The following is a 24,950-nucleotide window of genomic DNA, read 5'->3' as shown; positions in this document are numbered from 1 at the left end:
ACAGGTAAACGCCAGGTGGGTGGGGCAGCCCACTGGTAAATCTGGTGCTCAGAAGGTGGGGGCTCCGCATCCCCAGGCAAAGCCAACCAGTTAGCCTGGCCTGTGTTGGCAAGCTCTGGGCTGCAGTGAGAGACTCTGCCTAAATGAGAGAGCCACCACTGAAGGCCCCTGTTGCCACATGCACCCACACACATGTGAACATCCTCACACCCACATGCACACCAGACACAGAAACAGAAAACATCAATAAACAAAAGAGTAGATGGCAGCACAGGTGGCAGGCCTGAGAGAAACAAAGAGTTTCTCAAAACAAAAGAGGTTTAAAAGGGAAGGGGCTTCTCCAGGCACAGTGTAGAAATGTGTTCCTGTTTAAACCTGTGCCGTGTCCATTGGGGTGCTATGGCGTTCTGCTCCCCCTGGCATAAACGGCATCATCACTGTGCAGCTTATGCCCACATGCCTAGGGTTGGCACCGCCCACAGTGAGCTGACCATCTACATCCATTAGCGAATAAGAAATGGCCACCAGCCAGGCTGATCTGAGCAATTCTTCAACTGAGATTCTCGTATCCCAGGTGATATTAGATTTATGTCAAGTTGACAGCTGAGGCTAACAAGGACAACATTTTGGCATCCCCTATATTTTAGGGCAATGCCTTGCACCCCTAATATATACTACAGAGATTTGTCAAATGATGCCTTGAACATAATACCAATCCCAAGGCAATAGGTTTCCCAGAGAAGATGGCAAGTTCATGGTGAGCTCTTACCCTCCCCTGTCCCTGCCCAAGTCTGTGCCTCCTCGTCCTGGGACTGTAAAACTGTACTCTACAGTGGATTCTCAAGGTCAGGACTTCCTAAGCGTATTCTGGGAAGCCATAGTTGATACCTCTTGGTTAACACTGCCAACTGTGGCAATACAGGATTCCTCTGCCTCAGTTGCCAAGAGCTAGGCTGGTATGGGGTGAGGTGGGGAGGGGTGGATGCTGTCTGGGTGGCTGAAGCCAGGTGATGTTGTTACCTCTAGTGCACATGTAAGGTGGAGGTGTTGACAACGACTAATTGGCACTTTACAAGCCGTAACAATACCATCACGTTGTGCCTAATGGGTAGGGCCGGGTGAGCTACACTTTCTGTGGCCCCCAAGAACTGCTGAAAAAGACCGACCTGAACTAGTTGTAGCTGGTAATTGCCCATGGGAAGGGTCAGGGTGGCGAGAGGGAAGGGGCATACGGAGACTTCTGAGGTCTCATGGTCAGGCCTCATTACCAGTGGATCCATCGTGGGGTGGAGCTAGAAGCCAGATAAGATTCCATTCCGGTGGCCACAACAGCAGCATGGCCCCTAGTTCCACTCAGTTGTATCTATCTAAGCATGCTTTGTCTTCAAGTCAACCATAAACACTTTGTCTGACTCCTGAAGAAAAGAGACTCCAGGCCGTTCTTAGGCTGAAATCTATTCAACCTGTCAACTCCAGAACCAGGCCTGTAGCCAATAAGGTTCCCATCTAGAAAGTCCAAGGGGAGGGGGCAGGTTTTCCAAGCAGCAGACATTTTGGCCGCAGTGGAGACTGGGTAACATCTGTGGAAAGGTTTGTCATCGGAGCAGAGGGCAGGGGCCTGGCATCTGGAGATCAGGATGCTTCCAAGCAAGCATCCTGCATTGCGCTGGACCACACTCATCTCTGGCAAAGTAGTGTGTGGCCCACCATGCTAACAGAGAGGGCTGTAAAACCTGGTTGTGGGTACCAAGGTGAGCGCATTCTCATGAGGGCCTTTGGGAAGGGTGGCTAAGGAGCAGGAACTTCTGGTGTTGTTTTAAGGGCAGCTGTATCTAGTCCCCCTCCACCCTGCTTCCTCCTTCTCCAAGGTTAGAACCTATCTTTGACTTTCCCCAGCAGCCCCATTCAAACTCCAGATTCAAGCCAGCCTTGGTGGCACAGGCCTATCACCCCAGCCATCCAGAAGGCTAAGACAAGAAGCTCCCAAGTTCAAAGACCTACCTCGGGATGAGTTCAAGGCCAGCCAGAGTAACCAAGTTGTCTTGAAATTAAAAAAAAAAAAATAGTGGAAAGGGGTTGGCAACGTAGCTCTGCTTACCCAGATTGTATGGTGCCCTGAGTTCAATGTCCAGTACTAGGTTCACTGAGACCCTGGCTTGACCTCCTTTCGCGGTCTTTACACGTGTCATTGACATCCTACCTCACTAGGAGAGGTCCTTCAGGACAGGGATGGGGTCATCCTGTTCATCAGAGGGTCTACGACACATGGAAAAGTGTCTGCTGTGCAGTGGTACCCAGTGACGGGTCTATGATGGACCGAGGGCACTGTTTCAGCCCCTAGCACCTACCACACTCAGTTTTCATCAGGCTAGGCCACTCTGACATTATGCTCCCACCAGGACAGGCTTCCTTTTCATTCATTGCACAGCTATTGGGTGGCGGGGGCGGGGGGTAATATGTTTTGAGCTTTGCCACCCTTGAGAGTAGAATAAGACAAAGGAGCCGCACCTCCCTAAGAACTTATAGTCTGGTGTGGTCATAGGTCATTATCCACAAAGAAAGCTCTGCACAGCATCCCCCCTCCCTTGACAAGCTGGGGGGGGGATAAAATAGAGAAATGTATGTATCAGAAAGGTAGACCTCTGGCAGGTGACTGGACACCAAGGGCATATTGTTGGAGGGGTCCTTCATGTCCCTTTATAAACACCCCCAGAGTCAAGATTTACCCATCCTCTGTCGCTGCTGTGACTCTAAAGCAGGTACACAGTAGGAGCTCAATAAATAGTGGAAGGGAACAGAATGAAGATTATGGGGTTAGCTGTCCAGGAGGCAGAAGTTAAAAAAAAAAATCCCACTAGTTCCAAGAAGATGGAAGGACAGCGATGTGAACTTAAAGAGCTGAGAGAAGCTTATTTGCAGGGGACAGGTTGAGACTAGATATGGTCCCAACTCCCTTGTCTGTTCCCCCAAACAAACCTAGGTTCTCCCCTCTCTAAGGAAAGCTTGCTTCCAACTCTGCCAGCGCCTCCCCCTTCCATCCCACTTTAACCTCCTTCCCTCTCCCTCCTCTCATCTTCCTCCTGGGGGGGGGGGCGTCTAGACAGGGTGGGCACCCCATTGCCCCAGCTAGGAGGAAGGTGGCTGGAGCCTGGAAGGCAGGGTCTCCTGTCCCCAGCTCCTCTCCCAGGCAGGACACTGTCCCTTTAATAGACTCCCTCTGCCTGGCGCTCTGCGGCTGGGGAGTAAATTTCTCGCTGTCATCAGGTCGCAGGAAGAAGAGGAGGAGTTTGTTAATGTACAGTTTGTTCAGCGGGGATCGATGTTTGCTGGCATCGCCTTGCCCTGTCTTGTGTGTGTGTGTGTGTGTATGCCTGTGTGTGTGTGAGAGAGAGAGGGAGAGCGTGAGAGCGTGTGTGTGTGTGTGTGTGTGTGTGTGTATGTGGGGGGTGTGAGTGTGTGTGTGTGAGCGAGAGTGGTCGTGTGTGTGCGTGTGCGTGTGTGTTTGTGTGTGTGTGCGTGTGTGTGTGTGTGTGTGAGAGAGAGAGAGTGAGTGAGTGAGTGAGTGAATTCCAGATTTTCTGTCTTTCCCAAACCCGCTCCTGTCCTCTTGCATATCACTCACAGACTGGGATCTGACAGCAGCGACAAACCTACAGTGAGTGATCTCTCCCCAGCCCGAATCCGCCATCAAGATCAGGGACAAGGAGGAGGAGGAAGAAGAGGAAGAGGAGGAGGAAGAGGTGGAGGAGAAGGAGGAGGAGGAGAAGGAGGAGGTGGAGGAAGAGGAGGAAGAGGAGGAGGAGGGAAAGAGAAGGAAGAAGAAAAAGAAGAGACCCACTGTCTTCCCGGGATTGTTTTCCCCCCTTATCTTTACGCGCTAGTGTGCGCGTGGCGCGTGTGCGCCCCTCGTCCCTGCCATCTGAACCCCGTCTTGGATGTTTAATAAAGAAATCAAGTGTCTCACCAGTCACCAAAAAAAACAGCAAAAAGCAAAACCAAAAAGAGAAAAAAAAAATCCAAAAGCAAAAACAAAAAGAGAGAGAGGGGGAAAAAACCAAACAAACAAACAAGGCAGAACCAACCTCCACTTGCAAGCAGCAGGCGCAAACCGCTTATCTGCCACCCAGAGAGGGGGTCTCCGGCCCCGCGCTGGAGCGCTGGCAGGGGGATCGTCAGGGGGACAGAGGCCGAGTGACGTCCTAGGAGCCACAGAAAGACGAGCGAGACTGCGGCCCCCGCGCGCGGCTCGGGGCTGGGGCGCCAGAAGTGAGACTGGAGCTAAGTAGAGCGATGCCAAGGAGGAAACAGCAGGCACCCAAGCGGGCTGCAGGTAAGAGATGGCTCCGCTCCGGGTGCCCGGCCCCTGAGCCCGGCGCATAGCGGCTCGCCCGCCCTCCTGGCCCAGCGCTGGTGGGGACGCCACCCCCTGGCGCTTTCAAGAGGGTTAGCTTGCGGGTACCCTCTTCATCACCCCTTCCTGATCTCCCCAATCCTCCCCTCTCCAGGCTCCCTCTGGGTGGTGGCAGAGAAGCTGTCCCACCAAACCTTCCTCACTTAAACTTTTCCTCCCTCCACCCTCTACCCCACCCCTAACTTTTTCTTCCAGTCTGGCTTTTTGCCTCTGGAGCCCAAGTTGTATTGTGGATTTGGGGTGCAGCGAAGGGAGAGACCCCCCCACATCCCTCTGAGAGGTCAGTGCTGGCGGCTTCTGGCCTCCAGGGACAGAGTCTCCCGTCGCTGTGGCTCAGGGCTTGCAAGTGTGAGGCATGTCCACCAAACCCGGGGCTGCAGGCTGGCTTTGGGGGCCCGTGAGCCACGAGGGTGTAGCTTTGGTCGCCAAGGTGCAAAAGGCACCCCCGGAAACGAGTGAAGCTTTGAACGTATTTTCTAAAAGGATTCACTGTTTATAGAAATCTAATCACCCCTTCTCCTTTCCTCAAAGGGAGGGGGAGGGCACCCCATAGAAATTTAAACAGCTTTGGATTTTCTTTGCCAGAGAGAGCTTTGGAAACTTTGCGTCTGTCTTGATTGCCACCATAGGAGCTGTCCTGTGGAATTCTTTCTTGCAAGGACCCTCACCCCCTAAAGATCTGAACAGATTAATAGATCCCTACTACAGATCTTCAGAGGGTGCCCTCCCCCTTTTGGGTTGCCTAATTGGTTTTTGAATAGTATGCTGGGGTTTTATTTCTCAGAATTGTAAGAGGAAAGTTCATTTTTCTCCTGCCAGACCCACCCACTGAAAAATCAGCTTTCCACTCGATTGCTAGTTTTGATTTGACATTTGATTGATCACCTGTCATCTCACTGCCTTTGATCTATTCATTCTGATATATATCAATAAATCACTCACCATGGTAACTCCGAGTGCCAGTGACGCAAGCTTTGCCCTCTATATTCAGTGAGAGACATGCACAATTATTATCTTGTTGGCTTTTAATGTGGGCGTTTTTATTTCTTTGTGTCCTTTAGTTGATCAGGGCTTTAGCAAAAAAGCTTAAGTTTTGTCTGCCCCCACCGGCCCTTTCTTGCTGACTCTCCTCGTACTTTGGTGAGCACCAGTAAGACTGATCAGGCCACCCACCAATATATTTTATTCTGTTCCAACTTGAGTCAAGCATGGGAAGAAGTTCCCAGGACACTTGGGTAAACTTTGCAAAGTCACCATGATAAGAGGGCTGGTGAGTTAGGAATCTGGGGAAAGTGGATATGTGTGCCTGGACATGCTGGCTACCAAGTTCATAACCCTTCCTCCCTGCCTGCCTCCAGCCCAAAGAACAATACATGTGCTTCAGAATGGCCACAATTTCCTTCCCTCTTGAGTGCAGGATCGCTTCCGTGGCCATGTGTAGGTTGCTTTGAGTTGCTATAAAGCTTCCATTCATGGATTTTCAATTGTTTCTATAAAAGCAAAATAATGAAAATAGCCTTAGCAACACACATTTGCAACTTGTCTAGGCAGGGGCTGTTCTTTTCTCAACCCTGGTTACCTCTTTTGAAAACAATAGTCCTCTTATTTAATTTTATTTTCTTTTATACCTCACACTGCCTTGCTATCTGACCATGTGAGGGTGTGTGATGGCCTTTGAGACTTCGGAAGAGTCGGTCTGCTGCATCTAATGCTGGCAACATAAGTTCAAGTGTAGCTGGATTACCAGAGATAGCATCCTTATTGTTTGTTGTCCTGAAAGAGAGCCCTGGGCTGCAGTCCAGCAGGAATGATACTGCCCTGAAAACTACTGTGTCCCCCCCCCCCCTCCTCGTAGTTCCGGTAAAGGCCATCAACAACTAGGCAGTAATTTAAATTACCAGAATGACTGGACATGTCTCCTTTCACAAGCTCATTACAAAAAGTGCCTTGCTCAGAATTACCCCCACTTTAATCATGATTACCCACTGATCAATGATGATCCAGGTGTGCAGAAAATGACGTTGTTATTTAAATTAGGTCCTTTCATTAAGCTGGTATCTATTGGTGCTGGCTACTCTTTTTATTGTTGTTGTAGTAGTAGTGGTAGTTCGTGTGTGTGTGTGTGTGTGTGTGTGTGTGTGTGTGTGTGTGTGAGAGAGAGAGAGAGAGAGAGAGAGAGAGAGAGAGAGAGAGAGAGAGAGAGAGTTTGAGTGTGAGTGTGTGTGCATTAGAAACTTGTGACCCTACTTTCAGTTTTCTGGCCGATTGGCTTCTTAGTGTCTTTACCAGACTGTTTTCAGAATTCTCATTATGTTCCCTGGAAGAAGCAGAAATCCTTTCGAGCTGAGAGGGGGTAATTCATTTCAAACACAGCGAGTTCCCCTGCTTTACGGTATTTATTTTTCTGCACATTAATAAGGTGGGTTGTTTCTCCTGCAATGTGCCTTCTGCTCATCCGAGTTCACCCATGCCCCACTCTCTTAGGACGAGCGAAACCAAGTTAGCTGAAGTCTTTCCGCCAGTCCCCATGCGGGGACAGGGGAGAGTGCTTCTCAGGCTCTGCCTGAGCTAACTTGTACCACTGCTTAAAACGAAACACAATGCGCAACTGTAAGTGATTACTCCTATGGACTAATGTTGAAAGCTTGAGGCCTCGTTTGATTAATGAATAATAGAAGATAGAAAAAGCCTGGAAGTGAAGCCGGGCCGAAGCTCTCCTGGAACTCTTTCCCTGAATAACTCTTCCAGGCTGTTAGATGCCATCCCAGGATTCTATTTAAGGGTGGTATTTCAAGAAACTGGTGGCTGAAGTTCCTAATAAAACAGGTATCTGTGCAGAGCCCACAGAATGGTATGATAAGTGATGGAGAATTTTCATCTTTATTTCTTACATGCCTCCCCCTTCAGTGTGTGTTTGGGGGGGTTATGAGGAAAGCGATCCTCTTTAAGTAAACAGCCAAGAGGGAACATTTCTCTCAGAAATATTATTGGTCCTCACTCTCTGAAGCTTTGCCCTTCCACGGTTCTGGGACTTGAGGCCAGGAGAAAGTTTACAGAACAGCTCTCATACCCATATCGTGATTGTGGGTGTGCTCGGCTTGCCCTCATGACGGTGTGTTTGGTTCACCATTATCGTGCGTCCGTCCACTTTACCTGAGTCTTCAGGAATCTGCCTCGGCATCTCTCCCCCTTGTTCATTTTTAGGGAAGATGAAAAAGATGATGGCAGGAGGGCTGAACAAAAAGAAACCGTCTTGATGCGTTTGCACTTTATAGGAGTGTGTGTATTTAAAAAAAAAAAAAAGGTAGACATGTTCTCAAACGTTTCTTTTCCCAACAACCCCAGCCGTGTGGTCTGCATGCACACATAGCAGAGATTCTATTTCAGCACTCGATGCTATTATTTTTATAGTAATGCCCGCCAGTTGCGATGGGGTATGAAATCCTGTGTAATCACGTCCCTGTGAGTATATCTAACATGCCCATAAGTTATATTCCCCTGCCTCTGTTCCCCTCAAGCCATTCTGTGCTGCTTTCTTGTAGGCTTGTGCTAGCTTCTGATGATGCAGTTTTTTCTTTTTGTGGGGAGTCTGGCAGGAGAGAGCGTCTCCCTCAATTTATTTTGTTTATTGAATGCGGAGATGAATAATGCAGAATTTGTTTTCATGGGTGTCCTTGTGTAGCAGTAAACATTTGACTATTAGCAATCATTACTTAAAAGTTGCAATTTGCACCTTAATAGCATAGGTTATTTACATGGGAAACACATTCAGCAGGGCCAGTTCTGAACACACCGTGCGTCGATGGAGTAGGAATGGCCAGAGAGATCTCTTTTTCTTCTTCGGGACAGTGTTGTTTCTGAGTGGATGGGTGAAGTCCCAGAAATTTCAACTACCACATAGGGGCAGGAGCTGTAAGTGAAGTTTGCCTTTAATTTACTGTCAAGTAGGGTGAGACAGGAAAGAACAAGAACCCGGAATGTTTCTGGACCCTGATTTTCTTTGCTTAAACATCCTTCAGAAAAGCAAGCTTCATTTTAAACACTGGAGTGTCCCACGTTGTAGATCTCTTTGCTTCCCATAACCATATGGTTTGAAGACAAGGACACACACACACACACTCACAGACACACTCACGCCAGCCCACAGGCCTTCAGCAACAGGAACTCTTAACTGTCTTCTTACTTCAGCGGCCAGGTACCTAGGAATGACTTTGCCCTCACAGTGTTTCGGGGTTGGAAAGAGTCTTTATGTGGTCCTTTCTCCAGTCCTCTCCTGCTCTCCTCCCACCTCTCGGCTCACCTTTAAAGGTCCAAATTGAATAGGACATTTCAAAAGCGCATTTGTTTTAGGTGTTCATTGATTTCATTTTTAATCTGCCATCTCAGGACATAATAGATTAACCCTAATCCGAAGATTGCAAGTGGCAGTACTCGGAGCAGAAAGGGGAGGAGAGGGCACTGGGGAACTTGGGGCAGTGAAATCACTGTGAGTGTGTGTGGGGAGGTTGGAGGGGTTAGATGCTTGAGTGTAAACGCGCTTCTCAAAAATACTCTACTGTTCTTCCTCACTTTGTGTTTCTCACTGCTCCCAACCAACTCAGTTTCTTGCTGCATTTGGGGAAACTTCACACTCCATAGACACCTCCTGTGCATCTTTGGACTTGGTCTGCAAGTATCTTGGCTATTGTGACTTTCTCCAGCAATGGAACAATCCTTACCCCACCTCTGCTGACTTCCCATCAAGGGTGTTCTTTTGGTGGCGGGGAGTCTTTCCAACTGGATAATGCCTAAGTTTGTCTGGGTTGGTCTACTTCTCTTCCCAAGGCTTGGAAATGGAGGGAGACTTGAGCTGGCATTATTTAAAGCCTGATGATGAAGAGACTCTGCCCACCCCTGCAGCAGAGTTTAGGAATATCAGGCGAGGAAACATCCTGGGCTCTGCTCCTGTTTGCAGGGGGTCTGCAATCAGCTGGTGCGAAGTAAGCGTCCCAAGTGCAGCTCCCCCTTCATGGGGGAGGACTGTCCAGGCTCTTAATGCTTTGGGAAGGCTCCGGCCATGGAGGCCACACCTGCCCCCATCCAGATTCCTTTTAGAAACAAGACTCACCTACCAGGTTCTGAATTAAGAGCAGGCACACATGGAGTGTCGTTTTCATTGGAGGGAAAGTCAGTTGGAAATACATTAAACTAACAGAGGATGTCTTGCTTCACTTCCCCGAAGCCATGCTTTTTCATTACATATTTAATTACAATCAAATTGAATGACTTTTAGGGAAAAAAATATCACAGTGGTATTAAAAGATGCTTGGCACACAAATAGATGTATTGCTTCTCAGGTTGAGAACACTGTTGTATTTTTATTTCTTTGAGTGGAATTTGTTTTTACTTTTGAATGTCATGATGAAAATAGGAACCCTTTTATTATATCGTCTTTAATCCGAGTTCAAATTCCACCTTAGCCTCCACTAACATTGGAAGAGGCTGCTGTAGCTATTTTTTTTTCTTCAGTAATTTGTAACAACCGGGGAAAAAAAAATAAAAACACTATTTTACATTTCATTAGCTCTTTTAAAAGTGAGAGGTTTGGGGGTGACCTTTGGCAAGCCCTGAAGGGCCTTAGTCATTCTACCCACATTTAAAAATCAGCTCCCTGAGGGGTGCTGGCTTGTGATCGGGATGCTGCACTAAGAGGAAGAAAATAACTGTATACTGATGACATCATTTCACAGAACATTGTAGTTTTCTAGATTTAGAATTTCATCCCCTCCACTTTGACCTTTGAATCTTAGAGAGTTTCTTGGGTCCAGTGCAGGCGTAGCATTGAAAATGGATCTCAGAGTTCATCCACCAAGCCATTAGATAATGTTGATAAAAATGAGAGACTTCAGAGCCCACTGCTTGGCTCTGGGAGCAAATCAGACAGCGCCCTTGTGCACACCCAGGTCCTGCCTCTAAGTTAGACCTTCACCAGGGTCCCCTTTAGCATGTGGCTGTGTCCCTACTTCTCCTTTTGTTTGAAGCACCCTTAGAAGATGCAGGAAAGAGAAGGCTGAGCTGCAGGTGGGAGCCACAGGCACATTTGTTTCCAAAGCAAACTCTGGACGAGATGACTAGATAATGCAGACATCTCTGAAAATTATGAACAGGGCCATTTGGAACTCCCAGTTGTTGCGTCTCTCAATCTTCCACACTCTCTATATGGGGTGGGGCAGTCCCTTGACTGTCCTGAAATATTCCAAGGTGCCAATGTCATTCCTAAATTTATTAGAAATTTTAGAAATCAAAACGCAAGAGGCCTGGCATACTAAACTTATTAATAATATATATATATATTATATCAGTTCTGTTTATCTTTGCTGAGCAACCAGAAAAAATGTACAATGCAGAAGTTTTAGTACTAATGAGCTCAGAGAAATTACACAGGAAAAAAAAAATTACCTGGATCAGATTTGAAAGCATTTGCTTTGAATTCTGCTTGTGAGTGAGAGTTCTTCCCACTTGTCTCATTAAAGCAAAACAGAACGACAACAACGGAAACTCCGAAAACAAATTCAGTGTCCCCCATACTGACTCTCCCAGCCAGAAACAGTGCGAGGGCTTTATACTCCTCTATGGATGAAGGAAGACATCAGGGCATCCAAGCGCACACCCCCTCTCAGAGAACCAAATGTGGACATGCAAACCAAACCCAGCCACGGAGAAGCTGTAAAAGCTAGCCAGCTCCAGGTTCGAGGTGGAAAACTTCAGTGGACTGTAAGGGGGCATGGTGACAGGAAACTGATGCCTCTCCTTGCAAATGACAAGCCCTGAAGTGGGGAGAAAGGCTTTTTAAAGCGGGCTTCTGCCTCTCCTGTATTTATCTGCAGAAGGCTGATTTCACTGGGAGCCCACAGTGTCCACTGCAGCTACAGAAAAGACCCTGTGTCTCCAGGAAGCTACCAGACACTAGGGTGGGCTTAAAAACCGGAAACAAACACACAAATGAAAGGAAAACACCCTGCAATTTCTGTTAGTACGAAAAAAAAAAAGGGAGAAAGAAGGAGATCAGCGAGCTAAATAGCAAAGTGTTTTCTGAGCTGAGCGAATCCCAACAGCCACCGAAGAGCCTCCTTACAGCCACATCGAAACCATTTCTATGGAGATTACCCAGTTTCATTATTAAGGTGAGAGAAAGCAGTTATTGTTTCTAGGGAAAACAGTTAGGGAAGGCAGGAGGAGATTTAAGAAGGAGAGAGAAGACTTGGCAGCTGCCGATCTGTTTCTAGTGAATTTCCAAGAAGCTGGCCCCAGTGCTGCGCCGTATCACGAAAAACCCCACGAAATCCGGTCACATGGGGGATACAAAACTGAGACAGAGGGTCAAGGCTGTCCACGGGGAATAAACGGCTTCTGTAAGCAAGAGCTGCAGCAGATAAATATTGCTGTAGAAACTGTGTGGGGCTTACTTTAAATCACTTCCATTTATCAGCTCTTTGGAATTTTCTGTGTATTTAGGAGTCTTCCCGCTTCCCCTCCAGGGAGGTATGAATAGCTGTTGGGTTCAGACAATGCTGGGGAGAAGAGTTAAATCCGTTCTGCTCGCAGTGCCGCTTGGTAGAGGAGAAATGGCAGAATAAAGGCTTTCCGTGTGTTTTACATCGGCGCTGCCTCTGGCTAGTGTCTTTTATTAGAAAGTTGGGTACGTCGCCTTGCGCATCTTCTCGTGTTCCCCTCGAGATTTGATGGAGTGATGCAGGAGGAGGAGGTGACTGAGTTCTGGAGGTTGCTTTTTGCTGTGTTGATCCTTCCTCAGACATCCAGGTCTGTTTCCTGTGGGTGGGGTACCACAGCAGACAGCTCTCATTTCTGCCTCTGCTTGCTAATCTATAAAATGGGACAATCATATATTTGTTTATGTCCCAAATTTGTTGAGAATATTATGTAAACACGGGTTAAGAAAGTTCTCAGAGCCTGCTGGAAATATATGGATTTGAGAAGTCTCTTAATTCTACATAGCCAGGCCAGGGAACATTATGTAGGAAGGAAGGTAAGCAACCCTCTCTGATAATTATGGGTTCAATGATGTCAAGATCAAAAGAAATTAGACATGGGTATTTTTAAAGGACTTTATTTTTAATTATGTGCGTATAACTGTAGGGGTTTGTGTAGATGTGCACGCAGAGAATGCTGGTGCCAGAGGAGGCCAGAAGAGGGTGTCAGGTTTCCCGGGCCTGGAGTTAGAGGCAGTTGCGAGTCACCCAATGTGGATGCTGGGAATAAAAGTTCAGGTCCTCTGCAAGAGCAGTGTGTTCTTGTAAATGTCCAGCCCTGAGACATGGGTACTTTTTGACTCCTAAAAATGGAAGTTTAGGGGCCAACGAGATAGCTCAGGACTTAGGCACTGGCTGTCCTTGGCAAGGCTCAGAGTTGGCTTTCCAGCACCTGCTGAGGCTGCTCACAACTGCGGTAAGCCCACTCCTGGGGGATCTGATGCCTCTGCCCTCTGCCCTCTGCCCTCTGCCCTCACCTGCACTCATGGGCACCCTTCCCCACGCAGACACATAATAAATAATTTAAAAGGAAAAGTAAAAAACAGAACTTCAGTAGCTGGGTAGATCTTAGCCTGAGGCACATGCACTCATGCTGGTCTACTTAGAACTTGGTGCCAGCTCCAAAAGAAAAATTAGTTCACAAGGAATAATATTTATTATAAGCTCAACTGTAACTATGGAAGTGACATCATCTGCCACCTTGTGAGCGTCTACGGTATCCCAGGTGCTGTACCAAGTACTTTGTGTGTCACCCTCCATTTCCTTAAACAGCAACTGAGTTTCAGATTCCTACTGTGCGCCAGATCTTGTTGTAGTAGCTGGGACCCAGGGGGTAAGATGCTTTGCCATCCCTGGAGACCCTGGAGCACACACAAATACATTTACAAGGGAGAAAATCACTTTAACTCATGTCCAGAAAAGTGCTCTGCAATGCTGTCTGTGCTGTGAAAGACAAGGTGTGCATGTGGGAATCGGAATGGCGTCCGTGCTGGAGGCCAAGCAGTATCCTGTAGAGAAAGGGAGGGAGCATGCGCAAAGTCTCATTTCTTGCAAATCCCCATGGGTCAGAAGTCAGGACAATCCCTGTTCCCTGACTCGGATCTACTGGACCTAGGTAGAGCCATGGCTAACCTGGAATAGAAAGTCAGCTCGCCTCTGAGGCCTCTGCAGTTCGTCCTTTGGGGAAGCTTGGCCAGACCGCCGCAGCGATGCATCACAGATGGATGTTTTGCTCCCCCCCCCACACACACACCTGTGGTGATGGTTACATATGGGGAAGTGGACATCAAGAGCATTGCCAGAAAAGCCTGTCTCTAGTGGTGTCTCCGACTGGCATCTCCAGGTCAACCACCATCACACATGCAGAGAGCTTGGACATTCTTTCCAGTGTGAATCCCGCACACATGCACTCTTTCTGCCTTTAGCAAATAGTAAAAGCTCATCCAGTGCTCTGTGTTACTCTCAGCGCTACCAGAAGCAGAAGGTAAAACGATGGGGACAGAAAGATCCCCGGCCTCCCACTAATAATATTCCTGAGAGTGAAACCAGAAAGGCAAAGCGAGTGAATATACACTCTGGTGTTGAATAGCCAGGCACAGAGTCAGAATTTGCATTCGTCCCAGGCAGAAGTGGCAGTAAGCACCATGGGCCTGAGGCCATGGACATGCATGTATGTATGAAGAGCATAAAGCGTAGGAGCCCACAGTGCCTACACTGACCAGGATGAGGGAGACTGACGAGAAAAGGGGCAGGAGAGTTAGCAGGGTGGGGAGCAAGGCACAGGTGCCCTTTCCGGTTTGATTGTAGGAGAGGCGGGATTCTGTCAGAGGCTTCAAGCAGAGGAGTGAGAGGCGATGCCTGGGGTGTCTGCATCTCAGGTTGGTGACGGTCACCTTCCAGATATATCAGTGACCTCCCAGAGATGGTGAATTGGTGCTTCGGGTGTAAGAGCAGCTGGGGAGAAATACACATGCCTGTTTTTAGGGCCTTTATGGGGAGAGGCCTTGGGACTGGGGGTGGGGGCCGTCAAGACATTGCATTGGTGAGATGTTGAAAGATAGCTGTTCAGGGCCAACCAAACCTAGAGTTCAGTGCCGGGTCCCAGCCAGCTGTGTGCTTGAAAGCAAGCTCTGTTACTGACTGCACATCAGTTTCCTCTGCTGGATGAAAACAAAGATATTGTTCCCCTCATGTATTATCTGGGCCTGCTCAGTAAGATGATATAGGTCATTCTTTTGGTAAGAGGCCCAGTGCTTACAGATCTTCTTGAGTGAATGAGCCCTCCTCCTTCCTTCCTTCCCTTCCTCTCTATTCTCCTCCCCCTTCTTCTGTTCCTCACCCTCTTCTTTTCCACTTCCTTCCTTCCTTTTATATTTTTCCTGGCCCTTCTCTTTCTCTTTCTCCCCTTGTTCTACTTCTCATTCTTCATCAAACTTTCTTTACCTTCTCTTTCTTCCTCCTCTTCCTCTTTCTCCTCTACCCCATCTTTCTCCTTCCCTTTCTCCTTTTGTAGAAATTCTTGGAGAAATCTAGGCAACCGTGTTAGCCACTACATAAACACTACTAAGGAAGAAATGGCTTTAAAGTTTGCAAAGCCGTATGTACTCTAGCGGTGTGCAACGTTGATCCCCGTCACAGCTGTAACTTGTTACTGTACCCATTTGAGGGGTGTTAATGATAAGCAACTGCTTTTTTCTAATAAACAATTATTTCGCCCACCATGACTCCTCCTGCCCATTGTGGAGGAGCCATGATGGCCCTGTGTGTAAACACCGAATAACTGTATGGTAAGGGTGCTTGCTCATGTGGAGATTTCTAGATCTCCTGGTGAAGGGAGATCAGGGATGGAGTGTGGAAGACAGTGTTTGGCGGGGGAGGGGCAGAGGAGCCTCCCTCCTGACCCAGGAGGTTCAATATCTACACACCTGCTCTCTGGGTGCCTTGCTGGCCCAGCCCCAGATCCTCCCAGCTCCCCAGGACTTGTCAGCCTTGCCCATCCTCCACCAGGGAGCTGTTACTCATCCCCCAAGGGTCCAGAACAGCAATGTTTGGGAGTTGTTAAGCTAGTGGAAACGGCTACAGGCTGTTTCCTGGCTATGGCTTCTTCACTTTTTAATTGTCACCTCCAGGTAAGTGTTGGAGAAGAGAAGGGAAGGCCTCCAAGCCCCTCTGAAGGTGAAGAGGTCACAGTCCTGGAGAGCTTAGAAAGGCCTTTGCTCCCTGACTTAGGCCTTACTTAACAGCTATGATTCAAGGTTGCTCTGTATTAGGCACTGTGGAAGGTTCTGGAACCAGAGTCTTGAACTGAAAGAGGGCCTGGCTTCTTGAAGCTTATGTTTAGTGTGAGGATGGGTTAGGGATTCACCGGACCACCCATCCCATGGTGTGGAGCAGTGGGGTTTGCAGTGAGGGAAACGAAGGGAAGGTGAGGAGTGGAACGTGATGAGGGCAGGGTGAGCCATTTTGAAGAAGACGTCAGGAAATGGCTCTCTGCCCAGAAGGGGATGGCTCTCTGCATGGAAGAAGTGATCCTCATGCTGGGTCTAGACTGGAGTGGCCCCTGAAACATGAGTCTGGATGGGGAAGGTGGTACAGGACAAAGTCCAGGGCCAGGAGCTTTCTGGGAACAGGAGGAAGAGCTAGGGAGTCAGGAGGTAGGGCAGATGGATTGCAGAAGCTCAGTGAAGAGCCAGAGGTCCTCCTGAGATGCAGGCTTTGGAGGGTACAGGAGGAGAGAAAAAGGCAAGATCTGAAATACACCAGGTCATTTGCAGAAGTTCAGTGAAGAGCCAGAGGCCCTCCTGAGATGCAGGCTTTGGAGGGTACAGGAAGAGAGAAAAAGGCAAGATCTGAAATACACCAGGTCATTCTACCTGCCTTGCTGTTCACTGAGAGCCAGGGGAAGCAACAGGCTGAGTACCTGGGAGCCCCCTGCATCCCCAAAAGGGGTCCAAAGCTTTTGGTAACTTGGACCGGATGAAGGAAATGGAGACTGACCCAAGAGGAGAAAGCTGGACCACAGGTGGGGAGGGGTGAATGAAAGAGGAGTCTATGTCATATGCTGTTTGTGCAAAATAGATTGTTTTTATTTTATTAATGTGTGCCTTGAGTCTCTCTTTCATTTCTCTTCTCTCTTTACTTTATGCGGGTTATGCTGGAAATGGTCGTTTTGTAGTTCCTAACGCCAACAAGACTCTAGGAACAAAGACAAAATGTTTGGAGCATTTCTTCTAGCATGGGCTGTGCAGGGAAAGGCACCACGCTTCTCCAACGGTGTTCCCTAGGGCCTTGGAACTGCATCCTCCTGTGCTTGCTTCTGCCCTGCCAGACAGCGGAGTGCAGAAGCGTGGGCAGATCGCGAAGTCAATCTGGCACGGGCTCCATTCCCCACTCTGGGCCGCATCTTGGCTGTGTAACTTTGAGCACCTTTGTTTCCCACCGTTTTGTTTCCTCATTAGCAACACGGAGCGAATGAAATTATTCATCTCGTTGGGATTTTATGAGCATTAATTGAGATTAATCAGATCGTATGCTTAACACAGAGCCCCGTACATAGTGGTCAATAAATTTGAGTCATAACATTAACAAGGTAATGATCTGACCCATGTCTTGATTTCTTTATTGGTAGAAGGAGGGTAGCAAAGCCTCCCTCTTGGGATTGTTGGGAGAAGTAAAGCAGTGATATTAACAATCACTTGGAACAGCACCTTGTACAAAATAAGCACTTGCTAAATGTTAAAGGATTCAAACCACTATGGTGACCCGGAACATGTAATGGGCAGACATTATGTCCCGTTACTTTCATGTGTATAAGACTCAGCACACAGTTGGTACCCAGTTTCTTTCACTTGAAAACAAAATGACTGTGACCCTGTTATTAGGAGTGAAAGCTGGGAAATGAAGGTATGAAGGGAAAAGGTTAGAGACCACTCTCTTAAACAGTTGCCTCTGGAAGTTTCCCACAGCTGGATCTGCCCGGTACTTCACTCAGGGTTTTCCACAGCTGTGGTTATAATGTTACTTATAAGTGTCAACTTGCTACAACTGAGAATCTCCTGCTCAGAAAGCCCCCACTGAGGAACTGTTTAGATAAGGTTAACCTGGGGGCTTGTCTGGGAGGGATTGTCTTGACTGTTGATACAAGAAGACCCGGCCCATTGTGAGTGGCACCATCCCCTAGGCACGGGTTCTAAACTAGATATGACAGTTGAAAGCGAGCAAGGAAATACTTGTGTGTCTCTGCTCTTTCCTGAGCTCATGGTCTGACCAGCTGTCTCAAGCCCCTGCTGCTCTAACTTCCCTGCAGTGACTGACTCTGTGGCCTGGAATTAGAAATCAAATAAACCCTTCCCCGCTCAAACTGCGGTTTCTCAGAGAGCTTTATCACAGCAGCAGAGGTAAAACTCGAACCCTGAGGGAGGAAGCAAACCCACTGCTGACTATGACTTAACCCACAGTGGTTCTGCCTTGGGGGTGGCAACCACTGGGGATGGTTTTCAGGTCACTAAGTCACACAGTGGTGATAGTGTCCCCCTTTCAATGACACCTCAGCTTCCCATTATACCTAGAAGAAAGACCCACTTGGAGAGTCTCCTGTCTTTAATCCCTCTCCCATGTTTAACAGAAAGAGGAGACCTCATATTTAGGCAGAAACAGCTCACAGTGAAAATAAAATCTATAATCTGAGGTTTCCAATATCCAGTGGCCACCAATTGATGGCAAATGATGCCAAGTTGCATCGGCTGTGGCCGGTAACTGGCATAACCCTCTTGTTGGGAAGTGGGACTCTTTGAGTTAAAAAGGGTATTATTTCAGGGAAGCATAAAGAGAAATCTCCATCAGTAGGCTGATATGGGAGAAGGCCATCAGCGCCAGGATGTGGACAGAGCAGGGGCTCAGTGGAACCAGCTGTGAGGAAGGGCTGCCAAGTCACAACCAGGTCCAGAAGCTGCCAGAGGGAGGCCCTCATTAAAACTTCAAAACACTTCGGAAACCGGAAGGAACCTCTTCCCCTCCCAGGATATCAGAGGGAAACTTGAGAATGCCTTGGCTCTTGCAGGAAGTTTTGAAAATATAGAAGGTCTGGCATCTGGAACAGAGCAAGGCTCTTAACCTTCCTTGGGAGTGGTCCTCACATAGAGACCTGGTGAAGATGTGCATTTTCAGGCTCCCAGGAGAGTCTGAGGGTTTAGAATCTCGGGCATCTGATGGCAAGGGATGGGAGAAAACCCTGGGTCTGAGAGTCTACACTGAGCACATCCACTATGGCTTTGAAAATTGCAGAACATAGGATATGTGTGTAGATCTACAATATTTGATTGTTGTAGATATATAATGTATATTATGGAAATATAGTATTGTTTCAGACATATATGAATATTTAATATGTAAATGCATGATTGCTATGCTCTATAATAAAAATTTAATCTGTAAATATATAAAGTATGCATATATAAATTCTATTATCCTCTTTGCCTCGTGTTTGTGTGCGTGTGTGCACGTGTGTGTGCACGTGTGTGTGCACGTGTGTGTGCACGTGTGTGCACGTGTGTGTGCTGTAGTAGTGGCAGGCATCTTCAGCATTGTTGTCTCCCTCTTATTCTCCCTATAGTGTAGCCATTATGATTTTTAAAATATCAGTGGCCACTGGGCAGTTGTGGTCCATGCCTCTAATTCCAGCACTTGGGAGACAGAAACAGGCAGATCTCTATGAGTTCAAGGCCAGCCTGGTCTACAGAACTAGTTCTAGGACAGTCAAGACTACAAAAAGAAACCCTGTATCAACACCCTCCCCCCAAAAAAAATAATTAAACATCAGTGGCCAGTCTACTTTAACAGAGGAATGTATCCATTTATGCAGTTTGTTTGCCTGACCACAGGACCTAACATCAGTACCCAGAGAATAACTTAGTTAACAAAGGAAACCAATTGCTGAGGAATAACTCAGTGGTTGGGGGCTGGTCCAGCATGGGGGAGGCCCTGGGGGCACCACACACACACACACACACACACACACACACACACACACACGGGAGAGGGGAAATGACAAGTCATTTCATTAATGTATAGAAAGGACTTGAAGGACTTGGACTGCTAGGATCTGCTGGCCACCAAATCAGAAAAGGCATCTGTTCATGGCTTCATTTCTTTTACTTTCTGAACTTTTGAGGCAACGTCCTTGTGAGTTACATATTTCCTCCAGGTTTCTTTAATTATTCCTCCTTGAACCACCACCGTTTCCCCATCATCCTTCCTGGCAATTGGACTTACACGTTCCTTTTAAGTTATAATTATAAGTGGTAATGTCTAACATGCAGTGGTGAAGGTAATACAGACGATGACGCGATCATGATGAACACGACGCTGGCCTATGTGTCATTGTCACAGGGGCTGTCATCCCCTGGTGTCTAAACGAAGAGACCTAAGATTAGTTGCTCCCTAACTCTCACTGAGAGATGATGACATGCAGGTGACTCACATGTAGACTCCAGTCCAACTCTCTAAGAATAGATGCCGTTGGTATGTCAGCCCGTTGAGTAGACTTGGAAGCCACTGTCACAGTTACACACAGCTTACCTAAGACCCCTGAACTCTCAGGTAGGCTAGCCCCTGGGTTATGAGAGCCCAGGTGGTCCGACTGTTCAACTGCAAATCCTCATAAACCTTCCTGGTCCAGTCGCATAAATGGCGATCAATAGTATAAACCAAAATGTATTGTTTTCCTTGAGTTAAAGTCAGTCAAATGGAAAGTAAGTCTTTTTGAGGAAAACTTAATGAAATATCATATGGCGATATATATATTTATTTATACATCAATTTATTAAGGGGTAATGAGGAAAAGGCAGACCGATGGGGCTGGGACCAGGGGAACTGGGGACCGACCACAGGTTGCTTTACCCCGCCTGATCAGGTCTTCACAACCCAAGATAAAGCACGACCTCTGTCTCTCTCCTTTTAAGAGATCACATCCACAGACAGGAAGCCACACCCTAAGGCCCATATCCCAAAGCTATTGGCTGAGTGAATTCAAACAACAATATCATATTTTCTGAATAGCCAATGTTGAGCATAGCTGTAAGAGTTAAATGTTAAAAGGATTCTGAGTGGATAGTTCAGTGGGTGAACTGAGTGTTCCACACACATGAAGGCGTGAGGTCAATCCCTGACAGCCACTTAAAAAGCCAGGCATCGTAATGCGCACTTTTCACCCCGGTGTTGAGGAAGTGGAGAGGACCTGTCGCATCGGCAGCCCCCGACTTTCACGTCTTCAGGCACAAAGGAAACAGGACCCCAGAATTACGTGGCCAGTTGACCTTTGGTCTCCACACATGCTTCCTCACCTGCATCCGTAAGCTTGCACCCATGTGCAATGCGTTCTCACACATGCACACACACACACACAAGAGAAAAGAAAATACCTTCCAGTTTCAACAGCAAAGTCTGTCAGTCTGTTGCCACATAATTAAAATGAAAGTAGAGAAGCCCAAGAACCAGTCCATCTGTTTTCTTATTCCCTCACCTGCAGAGTCTCTAAAGTGTCCCAAAGTGTGGCACCCTTGGCTGTTCCTCATGGCTCCACGGCTCATCCAGGCCATGAAAAGCCATGGACCCCATGCAATGATGCCGCCCTGTTATTTATTTAATAAATGATAAGTTGCCATGCACAAACCCACTTCCAGATTCCTCGCAATATCCATGCTCCATCCAGTGAAACATGTTTCTTACCTGTAAATATTTAATTGTAGGTGCCATTTAAATAAATGCTTGTAATAACAGGCAGGAGAAGTGATGGCATTAGATAGGGGTCCTATCTCACAGGGAGAACACTGCTTACAGCAGAAATACTGGTGGGGTCTCTCTTTTAAACAAATCAACAATTGGTTTTGGTTATTGTTCAAGAGAAGGGCTTTTGTGGATTTTGTTTGTTTACAGTTTATGTGCAATTTTTTTTATGGGTGGCATTTGAAAACAAACCACTGTAACAGTTTCAGTTTGGAAAGGCATCCAGCTTTCTTGGGGTTATTCTGATGAGAAAGTGAGTACTATTCATTAGCCTCTTTTTTTTTTTTTGAAGTTCAAATGACTTTTTTTTTAATTTACTTATTTATTAAGGATTTCTGCCTCCTCCCCACCACCGCCTCCCATTTCCCTCCCCCTCCCCTGATCAAGTCCCTCTCCCTCATCAGCTCAAAGAGCAATCAGGGTTCCCTGACCTGTGGGAAGTCCAAGGACCTCCCACCTCCGTCCTTAATGTCCTTACCACTAACACTTTCCACGCCGGTACTGAGTAGCAATCATCCACCGGACAGAATACAATTGAGAAAGAATTCTCTCCAATAAGATGATGCCAGGCTTAGTGACTCAAACTTGAAATCACAGTTTGGAGACTCAGGAGGATTACCAAACCATGGGAGCTAGCCTGGGCTACATAATAAACTCCAGGCTAGCCTGAGCAATAGTATGAGACCCTGTCTCAAACTATTGATACAAACAAGTGATACAAAAATGAGATGAGATAATTCCACTTGTTTGATTAATATCAGATATAAAGGAATGGAAATTCTAATGAATCTGAATTCCCTTTCTACACCAAACAGAGTACCTGTGACTCTGCCCCTAAGTAGCAACACTTGATGCCTAACAAGCCTCCAGCAAGCACAACTCTTCCCTCTCCCCAGAGACAGAGACAGGCACCGTTAAGAATTTGACATGGATATTTTTTTATTATTTATTTTTTATCTACATGTGTATGTAACCAGTTAGGTAGGGCCATTGGTGTGTGTGTGAGTGTGTGTGTGTGCATGTGTGTATGTGTGTGTATATATGTGCATGTGTATGTGTGTGCATGTGTGTGTTTAAAATTTTTAATGTAGAGTTTCATACATGATCTTTCAAATGTTTTAACTCTGTCTCTGGGGCTCTACCCAAATATGTAGGTAACAAAGAAAGAGGGGGGTGGGGGGAGGGAAAGGGAAAAAGAGAGACTTTGTCTCTGCTTGTAGATCTTGCAGTGTTCCACAGTAAGAATGTATATTTTATTGACTTATCGGTTCCTCTGTAAACAGACTTTGAAAATGTTTTATATTTTTTCACTCTCACACACAATCTTTCATTGAGCATTCTTGGAATTTTTTATAATTGCCACATAAGTAATTTATGTAGAGAAAAAGAGCTGTGAGAATTTTTATCAAATTTAGCAAGGGAATCAGTTGAGAAAAATAAATGCTACTGAGGCATCTACTATTTCATACTTTGTGTGTTTTCTCACACTGTCACAGAGACAGATAGGTATAGTTCTCCAGCCAGTGGCAGCTCTCCGGCCAGTGGCAGCAGGCTCATTTGCACCCAGTGGGTGTTTGCTGAATTCTACTTGAAGCAGGTGAACTAAATCCGAACACACCATATCAAAATCCCAGTCAATATCGTGAATACAAGGTCAACCTGGGCTATTTGACAAGGCCAACGTGGGCTACATGACAAGACCCTGAACAGGAAAGAAAAAAAAAATCCAGTAAGAAGTGAGTTAGCTAGCCATAGCTCTAATCCTGCGTTCATCCAGAAAAATAGTAATAACCTCCTTGCGGAGGGGCAGGGGCACGGAGACAAGCCAAAGAAGAAACTGATACCATAAGCTTGTTCTCGGGGTTTGTGTGAGCTGTTCTGAAGCCATTTGGCCCATAGCTACTCCTGAGGTACCAGTTCTTCCTGAATGGGTGGAGAAAGGAACTCCAAGCTGTATTCATGTTGTGAGCACACAATGAAGAGCAGTCTCGCAATTTAACATTTGAAGTGGGCAAACTTCACCACAAGTCAGGTTAGGGCATACAAACCAGGTCCACAGGATTAGGAACAGGACGGGACCGACGTGTGGTGGTCTCAGCACGCTGTGGTTTGTTTTCTGATAAGCATGGGTTCTGCATGTGTGTGCGTTAGGTGTGCTGTGGTGTCTGTATGATGGGGTGAGGAATGTGGTGGGGATTTTTGTGTGTGTCTTTGCAGGGGTGCTTTATTTTACATGACCGTTCATTTAGTTGGTTAATGGATATGTTTATGGCGTGTATTTTTGTGTGGACATATGTATGGGTTTGTGCACACATGTGCGCCAGTGTACACGCCTGTGAGCACATGTGGAGCCTAGAAGTTGATTTCAACTGTCTTCCTCTACCACTTGGCACATGTTTTTTGTTTTGTTTTTGTTTTGAGGCAACATCTCTCAGTCAAGCTAGAGCTCGCTGAATGGCTGGCTGGGCTGGCCAGTGAGGTCCCGCCCAGAGCTGGGATTGCACGCACATGTTTCAATGTCCATGTCTTTAAGTTGTGCTAGGTATCCAAACTCAGGACCTCATGCCTTATACAGCAAGTGCCTCCCCAGCCCTTATCTGAACCGTTTTATTGACATGATTTGTATTTGTAGAGCATGTGGTGCATGCAATCCTATTGCCACTAAGTTACCGAGGGAAGCGGGACTGAGCTCTCCTGAACATTCCCCTTGAACATGAAACCATGGTCACAGCGCATCTCCCTCGTGGGACACACCCCATCTCCAGGCAATGGCAGCGAGACAAAAATAGAACCACAGCCACACACACTCCTCTGTTGCAGAAGTCAGATCTAGGTGGGAAATACATAAGACTCAGAAAGTTCTAGAAAGTCACCTCCACATGAATTTCTGTCTCCTTGTCCATCTTCCCCCTTACACCATGTGCTGCATTGTGTCAGGAGTCTGAGCGCCAACGCTAGGTACCATTTCACTTGTAGTACTGGGAACATAAGGTATTTTGATCAAATACATGAATGAATGAATGAATGAATGAATGAGCTCTCATTCCATTTGAAATCCTTGGGACATTCCTCCCTGCTCCCTGATCATGCCCACCGGTGTGTCCAGGGCAGGTTCCTAGTGGATGGTGTTGACAGATAGATGACTGTGCACACTACACACACACAAATGTTCCTTATCTCAGGAGCAGGCCAGCAATCGTAAGAACGCGTTTCCCCAGTGGGGTTTTTATTCTTCCTGCATGAGTCTCACAGGAGCGCCCTGACTGCTGTCCCTTTGGTTTAATTATTGATCTTAGGATCCGCGTGTCAGCCCTTCTGTTTACCGTCAGACTCCAGCCAGCCACAGATGGGGAAACAAAGAAGGGGAGGGGAAAGTCTCTGTAACCTAGGTACTGGAATTTCCCCCAAAGATGTCAGATATTTTTTTTTATTCTCCAAGAGAGGTGAATGGAAGGTGGAAAAGTTAGGGAATGAGTTTTCCAACTTGCCAAGCACATAAACCAACAGAATTGTTGCTGGGCCCATAAATGTTTAATCAGTTTTATCATCCTGTGAGTAAGGTTAAACAAATGTGAGTCCTTTGAGGGATTATTTACTGGAAGCAAAGTTACAGCATCAACATCTGTGTTTCCAATCACTTAGATGAGGAATACATCAAATAAATCACAGCAAGGCCCACAAAATAACCTCTATATTATCATCTCCGGAGAAGAACGCAGCACAGTCTC

General features: G+C 47.0%; 1 protein-coding gene across 4 annotated transcripts in view; it reads left to right on the top strand.

Annotated features, from left to right (window-relative positions):
• The first annotated feature begins 3,534 nt into the window (after positions 1-3,534).
• Positions 3,535-24,950, top strand: part of Tshz2 (teashirt zinc finger homeobox 2) — a 441,124-nt gene continuing 419,708 nt past the window's right edge. For all 4 annotated transcript variants that reach the window (XM_026787080.1, XM_013352194.2, XM_026787078.1 and 1 more), the window contains exon 1: positions 3,535-4,330. In XM_026787080.1, the coding sequence (XP_026642881.1) occupies positions 4,291-4,330 (40 nt within the window). In that variant the 5' untranslated portion in view covers positions 3,535-4,290. The remainder of the gene's footprint in view (positions 4,331-24,950) is intronic.

The sequence above is a fragment of the Microtus ochrogaster genome, linkage group LG8, assembly GCF_000317375.1.
Source record: "Microtus ochrogaster isolate Prairie Vole_2 linkage group LG8, MicOch1.0, whole genome shotgun sequence".
Lineage (NCBI taxonomy): Eukaryota > Metazoa > Chordata > Mammalia > Rodentia > Cricetidae > Microtus > Microtus ochrogaster.
The sequence above is the reverse complement of the archived record's forward strand: the minus strand, read 5'-3'. Positions and strand labels throughout refer to the sequence as shown.